Here is a 13,206-nt window from a genome sequence, read left to right as displayed (position 1 = left end):
CTCAAGTATTTAGAGGATGGGGAGAAGAAAGGGCTTAGAAAAGGTAGGCAATAATATAGGAAGAAAACTAAGAGGATGAGGCCCCTCTGAAGCTCAATGAAGAAAGCATTTAGATGAATCATTTATGTCAAATATTGCTAAAGACTCAAGTAAGAAGAAGAAGAAATCAACCTTTGGATTTGGCAAGATTAAGGTCTTTAGTGACTTTGATGAGACCAGTGGAAATGACAGTTTGTGCAAAATGAGTTAAAGAGATAAAAAAGGTGAGAAGCTGGAGCCAGTAAATAGTCACCGAACAAAAGAAGCTTTGACAGAAGGACAACAGGAAGGCCAAAGCTTTTCAGAAAAATATGTCTAATAGCACATTAAATTCAATAATAGACCTACTTGGAAACAGCTGGATCTTACCACAGAAATTACCTCAGATACTCAGACCTTGCTGTTCATGTTGGAGTTTCTTTAAGAGTTTCTTTAAGATCTTGTGTTGACAAGGACAACATCTTATGCAAGGAACTGATCACTGATCGGTAAGGAGCTGAGTGGAAGAGCATTTCATAAGAAACACCCAATTCCTCTTCCAAAAATTCTATATCTAGAATTCCCCCAATTTTCCCATGAATCTGAAAGGCTGGCACACTTCAGATTTTTCCATGACATAAGTTTCCAACCACATGTGTGTAACTGGCCTAATGAATGTTTAGGGAACTAAGACAACTAATCCTTATCTCTTCTGCTATTTTTGTGTGTGTGTGTGGCAAATATGTCAACTTCATTTTTATATCATTTCTACATGTAATTGCTTTTTCATGAGTCTGCCTTAATTTATCTGGTGACAGCTACAGGTTTGCTGAGGTTTTCTTAGGGCACTGACTTGTGTATTAAAATCCAGCCTATTTTAAGTACACTTCCATCTATTTACTAACTCATGTTCCATTTTAAAGAAACACAAGTTAGATTTTAAGTCTTGGTTAGCTAAGAATATCTGGAAATCCAAGAAGTAATCACTCAGTCAGGAAACATTTGTGTCTAACAAATTTGGTGGTGGCGGGGAGACAGACATACAAAGAGTTACAAATCAGAGTAACAAGTGGAAAAGCAGTGTTCTCATTTCATCAAAATTCTACTTTATCATGGATGTTTTGTCTGGTTTATAGTAGTACCTCATGCATATGGAAAGCATCATTCAGTCACAATATTTGCTCCCTGGAAGGAAAAGGTGTCATAAATCTATTTGAGCACCTAATTTGTCTTTTCCAAAAAAGCACCACCACATATGATGTGATGATAATTTCATGAGCCATGAGGTGAGAATTAAGCAGAATGGTTGACTTTTTTATTATTATTATTGACAACAGATGATTCTGTACCTTAGTCCACTGCCACAGCACTCTGCCGGCTGAAACTAAATTTGAAATCATCTCACATATTTCAGGTTTGAAATTTCTGCAAGGATCAAAGTATCCACAGCCAATAACTCCTAAAAAATAAACAAGATTGAAGCACAAGCTTACTAAAAGATTATAAGATTTGCATTCATCCCTGTAAATAAATCATTACAAGACTGACTAGGTGACGTCAAGAATTTCTCTTAAGGAATTAGCTAAGACTGGAAGTCAGCAGTGGGGCCTAAGAAGCTTAGTATGCAGTGATAAGCATTTTATATGTTAACTCATTTAATCCTCCAACATCCTATGAGAAAGAATCTGAGGTAGATGATATTATTATTATTATTATTGTTGTTGTTGTTGTTGTTATTATTATTATTATTATTCTCATTTTAATATGAGTCACTTGCCCACAGTCACACAAGTTTTGCGTATGGGTGAATCTCAGATTTGAATTCAGGTAGCCTGGCTCCAGAGCCTATGAAACAGCACTCACCCTGAAGTTCATGAGAGCTGGAAAAGAACTTATTTTACAGATAAGGAGACCAGGCCCAGACAGGTAAAGCAAATTGTTCAAGTTCTCATGGATTTGGTTGCTAATAAAATTGGAACACAGACCCACATCTCCTAACCTGTAGTCAGTCAACACTTGGGCCAGGGCTGGTCAACTAATGGTTCCTAGGAAACCCCCAGAGCAAGCACAGTCTGACATAACCACACTCAGGAGGGATGGAGTTATAGATTTACGAACTATTCTTCAACTCTCAACATGTTTTTGGTTTTACACTGCAAAAACAGATTTACTCTATTTCACTCTGGTAAGACTGTATATTGAGAAATTTGTTCAGTTCTGAGCATAGTATTTTCAGAGGAATATGAATATGATTATCTGCTCAAAGATGCAGAGCAGGTTTACAAAGGGTGCAGCAGCTGAAAAAACTGGGCTCCTTTACATAGACCGAAGAAGAGTAGCCTTGAAGGAACATGCAATTGTCCTCCAAAAGTATGGCTTATTGTGCTAGATGTCTGTAAGACCCTTTTGCTTCCTGAAATCTTGTAATTCTAGATCTCCAGCTCCTGTGGGGCAAAAGTATTATATAAGAAGCATGGACTCTGGAATTAGCACCACTCCTCTGCCATCAGCTGGGTAAATTACCTTGACTGGGCCTCTCTGAGCTTCAGTTTCCGGTTTGTTTCCAAACATAATTTTCAATATTAATCATATAGAAGCAGGTATAAAGTACTTTAAAAAGCAATCACTCACATACAGACCACTAGGATTGAGAAACACAACACGGCACCAGTATATTAGAAACCCATTTGTCCATTCCTATCCACAATCCTTCTTTCCTCCAGAGGTAGCCACTACTCTGACTTGGTAAAAATTGTTAATTTACTTTTCTTTATAGCTTTGCCTCTTATGTTTCTGTACTTTAACCTTTTCTTAACCTTCATTTTTGAGATTTAATTCAACGGAATCATATATTTCTCTGTGACTTGCTTCTTTTGCCCGACATGATATTTCTAGGCTTCACCTATGTTGAAGCATGTAGCTATGTTTGTTCCTATTCACTGCTGCATGGCATTACACTGTGTGCCTATACCACAATTTATTTATCCTATTTTACTGACAAATATTTGGGTTATTTCAAGTTTTTTGCTATTATGACCAGTGTTCTATGAACACTGTTGTAGAAGTCTTCTGGCACACATCTGCATAATCAACTACAGATGAATTAAGGACTTATATGTAGAAGGCAAAACTATACAATGTTTGGAAGAAAATGGTTGGAGACCATCTTTATGACCTCTGGGTAGGAAAGGAAAAAATGACAAATCGGTATATACTCAGAAGCGGAACTTATGTAGGAGTGCACAAGTTCTACTTTACCAGTAATAATGTCCAATCAGTACGCAGAGGGCTGGCAGCAGCTCACAGGCCCACTAGCAGGAAATAAGCATTCCAGTTGCTGCACATTCTTACCAAAGCCTGACCTTCAACAAGGCTGTTTCTAAATATTCCTTAGACTTAAAATAGGCGATAAACATGTCTTCTTGGTATTTAGTCCCTCTTTTTTGGTATTTAGCTCTCTATTTCAAATATTTAATCCCTACTTCAGATTGAGTCTTTTTATCTCTTAAATAAGGGTTTTCGTGATTTATTTCCATTATCTAATGCAATAAAAAAATTCACCACCTAGAATAGTCATACCAAAAATTTTGTCTATTGAAGCATTTGAAGGCAATGTGCAATTAAACACAGTAAATTGTCTTTTTAAACGCTGTGGAATATCATTTCGACCACCTCCAGGGTGGATCATTGCTGCTATGAGCTGCACATCAACAATAGTAGTGAAGTCTCCAGGCTTATCCAAGCTGTACATTCCTTCCATCTCCATCATTTGTCGCACTATCTCATTAGTTATCTGAAATGTTATACGGTGATATTTTAGTAACATATCATGATCATATTCCTTCATAGCTCCCATAAAATAGTATAATTAGATGAGAAAAAAATATTCAAGTCTTATCAATAAAGTGTATGTGAATGTCGATGATCACCTTCAAGGCAATTCGACTTAAATGATGCCACCCAGGAACTCTAAACTGTAAGTTGAACATATGTGCTGCAAGTCCAACATACTCTTCATCAAATTGATAACACTAATTTCCAGATAATTTTACATAGGTGAATTATAGAATATCTAGTACAATTATAATAGTATTCAGGAGTTACCAATTTTACTATAGATATCTTTCACACTCAAAATTCAATAATTCAAAATACTTTAAATCAGAATATGGGATAGTTGTACTCCTGAGCTTTCAATATTATATTACTAAATATTTAGTTTTGGGGTTTGTGTCCTCATCTTATCTTTTCTGCAGCCTCTAACATTGCTAAAACTCCCTCCTTATTGAATATTTTTCCTCTCCGGGTTTCAGAAGCTTAATTCTTTCCAGGTTCATCTTGTGACTCTGGGTAGCATCTCAAGCTACTCTTTCTCCACCCATCCTTCACATATAACTGTTCTACAAGGTTCCATCTTTCTTTTTCTCATCTCACTATTTTGGGAATGCCATCTCAACCCAAAGAATCTCAACTCTGTAACCTTAGCTTCAGATTCTCTTCTAAGCTTCACACCTGTATATCCAAATTTCTTTTGGGTATTTCCTAGTGGATAACACACAAACACCTCGGATAAAGCAATCTTTCATTCAACAAACATTTAATGAATGTCTACTGCGTGCCTGGCTCTGTTGTAGCATAGACAAAATTCCTTGTCTTCAAAGAGCATACATAATAGTGGTAAGAGACAAAAATACACATGTATGTACCCATGTATGTATGTACATAAATAAAATGGTACATTATACATGTTTGGGGAAAAAAGAAAGCAGAGAAAGGGAATAGGCAGTGTTTATGGATATAACTGAATACAGATAGCAGGAGAGGCTTCACCTCCCATGACATACAAGCAAAGATGTGAAGGAGGTGAGAAAGGAAACCATTTAGATATCTAGGGGAAGAGCAAATGGCAAATGCAGAGGTTCTTAGTGAACATCATACCCAGTGTGTACAAGACGTATTAAATGTGGTTGGAACACAGTCATGGAGAGATGAGATCAAATAGGGCAGGGTCTTTGGGTTACAGCGAGGATTTTGGCATTTATGTTCTACAAGTCTCAGGGAAGGATTTTGAGCAAAGGAATGTGTCATGACACAACTCGTGTTTTAACTGGTTGCTCATTTGAAACTACATTGAGGGGGGCAAAGGAAACATGAAGGCAATGAGGAGGATTTGAAATAATCAAGAAGAGAGATGGTGGTTTGCACAGGTATTAGCAATGGAAGTGATAAGTAGTAGTCGAATCTTGAATACAGTTTGAAAACAGAGCCAATATGATTTCCTAACCAATTGAATGCACAGTTGGTATTTCTTGAGATGGAGAACACTGTTGGAGAAGGGAGTAACAGGAATTTGGCTTTGGACATTTAAATTTGAAGTCCAACGAGATAACCGTAATTCTATAAGTGAGCCTGAAATTCAGGAGCTCTTCAACTGATAGATGATATCTGAATATGCCTCCACTCTCCTCACCTTATAGGAACTGCTGAGAGGTCTGTCTGCCTTGAAATGCTGCTGAATGGAAGAGAAAAGTGGGGTGGGGACAAAGAAGCCTTCCTTGGGAGGTTGTGGACTAAGAGTGGCATTTGCATAGATTTTTTCACCCTCGGTTTGCATAGCCTAAGAGGACCAGAGACTTTCAAGTCTTAACTTTGCTTTGAAGTGATCCTGATTGAATAAGCTCTTTAAAGCAGGCAGAAGAATACTCTAAATCTGTCTAAATGAGGACCATCCATTCTAGCCTTCGAGAAACAGCCACAGATAATTTTTCAAGGGCAATGTCCTGGCAATCAGTCAAAAAGATAAATGTAGAAAACCAGATGGTTTGAGTCTGAACAAGAACTATTAAAACCATAGAGAACAGAAACAGACCCACATAGACTCATATGCTGGAATTAACAGGCAGAAATTAAAACAATTGTGCTCCATGTATTTAAAGAAATAGACAAAAATTTAAAAATATATGCAAGAAATAAGATTATATAAAAATGACAACATATTTGAAAGAAAAGAGAATCAATTAGTAACTAGAATTAAAAATCAATGAGTAATTTGACAGTAGGTTGAACAAAGCAGAGAAAAAAAATTAGTAAAGTAGAATACAAAAAAGGGAAATTATCTAGAAATAAGCATTGGAGAGAGAAAAGCTTGAGATGTACATAAGAGAATTAAAGAAACATAGAGTCCATAAAAGAAAGTCTAATATACATTTGGAGCTTGATAAAAGAGGGCAGAAAGTGAGGTAGAAGTAGTATTTGAAGAGATAAGAATTGGGAATTTTCTAGAACCGATGAAAGACACCAAACCACAGATTCACAAGTCCCAGTGAATCCTGAGCAAATAAACATAAATAAATCTACACCAAGAAACACCATTTTTTAAAAAAGAAAATATATAGGAAAGTAAGGTAAAGAAAAAGTCTTAAAAGTAGCAAGTGAAAAAAAGGCAGATTAACTTCAGAGGTGCAATTTTTAAGTGATTGACTTCTCAACAGCAACAATGGAAACAGAAAACAGAAATACATATACAACGTGATGAAAGAAAATAACTGCCAACTTAGATTTTTACATCTAGCAGCAATAACTTTCAAATAATGAAGATGAAATAAAGACATCTGCAGACAAACAAAAACTAAGAATTATTCATTAAAGACCTTCTCTAAAGGAAGTTCTCAGGCAGAAGGAACATGACACCAGAAAGAAGGCCCAGAAGGAAGAATAAGGAGCAAAGAAAGTGGTAAATATGTAAGTAATGTAAATGGAGAGTGAAGGTATAAAATAGTAAAAATAACACTCCATTGGAGATGTTTTTTAAAAGAGAGATATAGACTTAAAATACAAATCAGCAATAAAATAAGTCAAAAGAAAGATAAAAGAAACCAAAGTTTTCAAAGGTCATTGGATTTGCAAATGGGAATAAATGGTTTTATTATCTTTATTTTTTATTATCTGTGTATGCAGGATGTACTATCTAGGGTAACCACTAGAACATAGAAATTGAGTATATAGATAGTAAACAAACAAAAAATTAATTTCCTCAGGGAGATAGAAAGAAAGCTACAACACATCCATGCTCAGCTGAGGGCAAGGAAATGAAGGTGCTGGAGGTCTGAGATGGGAAAAAGAAGAAAGTATGAAATAGTCACGGCCCAGGGCAGGAGCCTAAATGGATGTGCAGCACAGGAACAGACGGGACAAAGATAAAACGCATGAGATATGCAGTGTGATTGCTGGGCTCTGGTAAGAGCTCAGCTGAGGCCCATGATCATGATTTTAAAGTAAAATTAGGATTGTCTGGTTTTCCAACCAAGTTTAGCTGCATGGGTGCAGGTGGATGGAGAGTAGAAAGATAATTTTAACAAGGCTTTACTGTGGTTAAGGCAGATGAGCAGAGGGTGTATGCTACAGTGATTATAATAACAGATCATGGAATTTTAGCTGAGAAAAGAAGTGAGAAAATGAGAGGAAATTGGGGAGAGCTTATTGACAGTAGGAAAAATAAATAGTAGCTCCATCTGGAGTCTGGTTAGCAGAGGAAATGAGCTATGAAGAGTGAACATGGTAATCAAAGAATAAAATGCTCAAAGTTGAGATAATGAAGGAGTCACATTGATAATGACAAAGTGTAGGGTATGACTGCATCAATGAGTCATTCAGACAGGGTGGAAGACACGATCACTGGAGGAGGTGACGTCAAGGAGCTAAGAGGCCAAGATCACATATGTAGGTATTGGCATCACCAAGAATTATGAAAGCAGGCTGCATAATTTTCAGGGCTCAGGGCAAAATGAAAATGCTAGGGTCCTTATTCAAAATTGTTAAGAATTTCAAGACAGTGATAGCAGAGCATTAAATCACGAGCAGGACTCTTTGAAGTATGAGTCCCTATGAGACACCACAGTTCGCAGTCCCATGAAGCTGGCTCTGGTAACAAGGACAGTACTGGAAAGAGCAACAGTGATCCAGGGACTAAAATCTTCAAGGAAAGAAGGGATGTTATCTGAGGGTCTAAGATGACTGCAATAGTGAAGCAAGCGTAGATCAGACTGACCGGTTTTCAGAAGAAGGGCAATGAGAAGCAAGGAGGACACCTCCCTTACCACCAGGCCCAAGGATCCAGTGAAGAAGTCTGCCAGGAAAGCAGCGTCCTGGGTTTCCATTAGGGCAAGAGCTAAAGGGAAAGTTAAGAGAAGCTGAACTGACAATGGAATTTTGTGAATGAACCATGGCTTCCACAGGCACAGAGAAATGTTTCAGGAGTGGGGAAAGTGGGAAATGAGGTCAGGAAAAGGCCATGCAAAGCTGTTTGGGGATTGGTCCTGGGGTAAACACAGACCTGGGAGTCTTGACCTCCAGGTGAGGTCTGAGGTGAACCAGGATAAAGGGTAGAACGGGATGGATCCTGGCAACTCCAGGTCAGTGATGCTGATGAGGCAGTGGACAGTGATAGGAAAGAGGCATTGGAGATCCCACAAGGAACATGCAGACTCTGGCAGCATCAGCGAGGTCTGGGATCGACAGATGATCACAACTAGAACAGTGATGTGTGGCACAGTTATAAAAAACAAAAGTGTTTTCTAAACCAAGTATTCCTTGGAGATTCCGTAGAGTAAGAGAGCAAAGACAAAACCCTAGGAAGAGGAAGAGAAGAGCCAGAAAGGACTCTGAAGTCAAGTAGCCAGAGAGACAGGAGGGCATGTTGGTGAAAACCTCGGAGGGATTTCAAGAAAGGAGAATGTCAACCATAACAGAGAAGTCAAAAAAGGCTGAGAATTACTACTAGGCTTAGTAAGATGAAAGCTACTGACATCTTTATATATAGCAAAAAATACCAATTAAATATTACCTACAGGTGATATTTTAGTCATACCTGATCTCCCCATTCATTAATGACGGGCATATTAATATCATCAATAAATACAGTCATTTTTCTGCCTCCTGGTGGCCCATATGTGCTTCCCATTCGCTTATCCACATAGCTTTCGATTGTTCTCTAGAGAAAAGGAAAAGGTTTGTCTTATTCATTAGATTTCAATCTATATTTCCAAAAATGATGAGCATGTTTTCCAGAGCAGAGTATAATTTATTTAATATGTATGAATATCATTATTAAAGTATACAGTGAATTTTAAAACTATATTACTGAAATATTAATCATTAATTTATGTTAAAAGAGAGACACTCAAACATTCGGCTTCGGCCTCAATGTTAGGCGATTAATCCAAATTTTAGGCTATTAATAAATACTAGGCTATTAATCCAAATATGTTCTTTGGATTTGGCCTTAATCCTTAGGAAGGTTAAATAGCTGAAATGATGTCAACTGCAACATCATTTCTTTTGAGATATCAATGTTTTATAGGCATTTACATTAACCACCACTTAAGTATTTAATACATTGATTACTACATCAAACGATAGGTTTTACCTGAAACATCATTGGTTCTGTGGCAGATGAAAAGTTTAGGCTTTTGGATAACTGTACTTCAGGGTCATATTTTTTCAAATAGGCCTTAACCATTACAGTTTTTGCAGTTCCCTGCTCTCCTATCAGCAAAACAGCCTGCAATCACAGGATAATCATGTTGAAAGGTATTATAACATGTTTAGTTTTAAATATCTTATAGTTCTAGTACCATTCTTTCATTCTATAAATTAATACAACTAATTTTTAAAGATATTTTAGAATTACACCTACATCAAAACAAGTCCTAGTTGAATCAAAGATTTCAATGTAAAATGTCTACTATAAAAGTGCTAGAAGAAATTACAGGTGAATGTTCATGTGACCACAGGAGTATGGAAGGACTTTGTGAGCAGAACTCACTTTTCTTAGCAAGCTGGGAGACAACAGTTTGGAAGATACTGAGTTGAAGTATATCCTGGGTCTTGGGATTCATTTTCAAAATATGACACTACTCCTAGATTGTTGTGCTGGAATTTAATTTTTCTATGTGTAGTATGTGAAAGGGATGTGTTTTTTACATGGCTTGCAATCATCGAAGAAAACTATCAAACTTACTTTATTTTGTTTTGCAATGGTGTCTATCAAAAAGTTTGTTCTAATATTGTCAACATTTGGAACCAAAATTGATGAATATTCTGGAATACTGTCAGTTGGATAAAAATATGGCTGAAGTTTCTTATTCCAGTGCTCCCAATCACCTACACAGTAAGATCAAACAAATGATCTTAATAAAACTGCATTCTTCGAAAGTAATCAGAAAACAAAAATGCAAGTGCTATAAACAACAGAATCATATAAACATTTTGAATATTTTCTTAAAACATGTTAACATTTCTGTTTATCTAATCTAATACCTAATCTAATATCAGCTTATCTAATATATGTGGCATTTGATAGTTAAATTTGTTTTGCTTCTTTACCAAGTTGTTCCATTGCTAAATCATTCATCTAGAGAGATCTGGCCTAAAGTGTAGTCAGAATCAGCTAGTAGTAAAACCAATGACAAGTTTAGTATCTAGTAGGAAAGTCACATCAGCTGAACGGATGAGAATGACCAAGAGAACACTCATTACGGAATGAAGGATGTTTGCCATAAGAAACAGGGAGGGAGGAGATAGATAGGAGTAAAAGAGGTCAAATATTTAGTGATGGAAGGAAATCGAACTCTGGGTGGTGAACACAAAATGCAGTATGTATGTATGTATGTACACACACACACACACACACACACACATATACACCCACACATATATGTATACACACACACACACAACTTACTATGGAATGAAATACTTGAAACTTACTCGATTTTATTAATCAATGTCACTCCAATAGTTTTCAACAAATAAAATAAAAAAATGAGAAAAACAAATCTGTGTAATAAAGTCCCCAGACTCTCAATTTCAGTAACTACTAATTTACTGATGGATATTATTGTTATAATAATAATTATTGTTACCACATTTCATCAATTCTAAGAAAAAAACATTTATATCTATTTTAGCATTTCATGAATGAGACCTTATAAACACTGCTAGCTAGGCAAACTTGGTCAGAGCTACTCAAATTATTGCAATTTAAATTGAATTACTTGCATGGTTGTAATTTCACTGTTGAGTTTAACTGTTAGTTTAATTGTCTTCAAAAAGATTATGCTATGATTTGGGAATCTACCAAAAAAGTTACTGTGCACACAGACTGCATGGAAAGAGAGCAAAGGATAACATTTGATAGTAGCAAAGCAAATATTCATCATTGGAACCTCATATGAAGTTTCCTTGCAAAATAATCAAGTCATATAAGTATATGTTTAAGTTTTAAGAAACTGCAAAACTATTTTCCAAAGTAGCTGTAGCACCATGTAGTATATGAGAATTCCACTTGTTCCATATCCTCACCAATATTTGGTATTATTAATCTTTTTAATTTTAGCCATCTTAGTGGCTAAATATCCCATTGTGGTTTTAACATACATTTCTTTGAAGATCAGCAATATTGTATATCTTTTCCTGTGCTTTTTTCACATAAATCTTTTTTACATCTTCTTTGGTAAAACATCTATTTAAATTTATTGCCTATTTAAAATTTTTTGGATTGGCTGCCTACTCGTTATTATTGAATTGTAAGAGTTCTTTATGTATTCTGAAGAAAATTATTTTATCAGATATATATATTTTTTCAAATATTTCTTCCCATTATGTGGCTAGACTTTTCATTTTCTTAACAGTAAATTTTAAATAGCTAAAGATTTTGATTTTGATGAAGTCAAATTTGTCAATTTTTTCTTTTATAGTTTGGGCTTTTTCTGATCCTATCTAAGGATCCTTACTTAACCCCATGACACAAACACTCTTTTGTTTTCTTCCAGAAATTTTATAATTTTAGCTCTTGTGCTTAAGTTTATAATCTATTTCAAGTTAAAAATTAAGGCAAATTTTTGTAGATAGTGTAAGATAAAAGCTCTTGTTTTCTTTTGTTTGTTTCTTTTTTTTTTAAACATTCAGCTTTTAGCTTTTAGATTTAGATTTTCAGTACCACTGGCTGAAAATCTAATCCTTTCCTCTACTGAGTTACCTCAACATCTTTGCTGAAATCAATTGACCATATATGTGTGAATTTATTTCTGAATTCTTAGCTTCTCCACTAATCTATATGTTTATCCTTATACCAATACTACATTGTGTTATTATAGCTTTATTGTAAGCATTAAAATTAAGCCATGTGAGTTTTTTAAAAACTAATTTTGTTATTCTAGGTCCTTTGTAATTCCATATAATTTTAGAACTCATTTCTAAATTTCAACCAAAAAGCCTATTGAGGTTTTCACCAACTATACTAACTCTATCAATCAATTTGGAATGAAATAACATCTTAACAATCTTGAGTCTTCTGGTCCATAAATATTATTTCTCTCCCATTTATTTAGGGCTTCTGTAATTACTCCTAGCAGTTTTACAGTTTTCAATACACAGGTCATACACACATTTTGTTAAATTTATCACTAAGTATTCCATTTTTTGGATACTATTTTAAATGATATATTAAAATTTCAGTTTCTCATTGTTGTGAGCTTATAGAAATCTAATTTATTGTTGCGTATTACCCTTTCATCCTGTGACTTTGCTAAACTCATTTACCAGTTCCAGCAATTTTTTGAGGAGTCTGTGAATGGTAATACCATCTGCAAATAAACAAAGCTTTACTTATTCTTCTCTAATCTGTAGGTATTTGTTTGTTTACTGTCTTATTGCACTAGCTAGAATCTCTAGCTTAATAGTGAATAGAAGTGGTGAGAAAGAACAGCCTTGTCTTGTTCCTAATTTTGGTAAGGAACATTCAGTCTCTCACCATTAAATATATAATGTTAGCTTTTTTGTAGATGTCCTTTATCAGAATGATAAAGTTCCTATTCCCAGTTTACTGAGAATGTCATCATGACAGGGTGTTAAATTTTGCCAAGTGTTTTTTCTGCATCTCTATTGATGACTGCACAGTTTGCTTTTAATCTGTTAAAATGGTAAATTATACTGATTAGTCTCTGAATGTTAATCCAACCTTTCGCTCCTAGAATAAACACCCACTTGGACTTAATATATTATCCTTTTTATATACTATTGGATTTGTTAAATAAAATTTAAAATTTTATTAAGAAATTTGTGTCAGTGTTCTTGAGGGATATTAGTCTATCGTTTCCTTTCCTTATAATGACTTTCTCTGGTTTTGGT

The 13,206-nt window shown here is 35.3% G+C and overlaps 1 protein-coding gene across 7 annotated transcripts in view; it reads right to left on the bottom strand.

Moving 5' to 3' along the window:
* DNAH8 (dynein axonemal heavy chain 8) overlaps positions 1 to 13,206 on the bottom strand; it is a 304,884-nt gene that overhangs the window by 133,766 nt on the left and 157,912 nt on the right. For all 7 annotated transcript variants that reach the window (XM_036217561.1, XM_036217559.1, XM_036217568.1 and 4 more), the window contains 5 exons: positions 10,037 to 10,179; positions 9,443 to 9,577; positions 8,885 to 9,007; positions 3,598 to 3,811; positions 1,368 to 1,477 (listed from right to left, as the gene is read on the bottom strand). In XM_036217561.1, the coding sequence (XP_036073454.1) occupies positions 1,368 to 1,477; positions 3,598 to 3,811; positions 8,885 to 9,007; positions 9,443 to 9,577; positions 10,037 to 10,179 (725 nt within the window). The remainder of the gene's footprint in view (positions 1 to 1,367; positions 1,478 to 3,597; positions 3,812 to 8,884; positions 9,008 to 9,442; positions 9,578 to 10,036; positions 10,180 to 13,206) is intronic.

This window comes from Rousettus aegyptiacus, unplaced genomic scaffold (genome assembly GCF_014176215.1).
Source record: "Rousettus aegyptiacus isolate mRouAeg1 unplaced genomic scaffold, mRouAeg1.p scaffold_m13_p_1, whole genome shotgun sequence".
Taxonomy (NCBI): domain Eukaryota; kingdom Metazoa; phylum Chordata; class Mammalia; order Chiroptera; family Pteropodidae; genus Rousettus; species Rousettus aegyptiacus.
The sequence above is the reverse complement of the archived record's forward strand: the minus strand, read 5'-3'. Positions and strand labels throughout refer to the sequence as shown.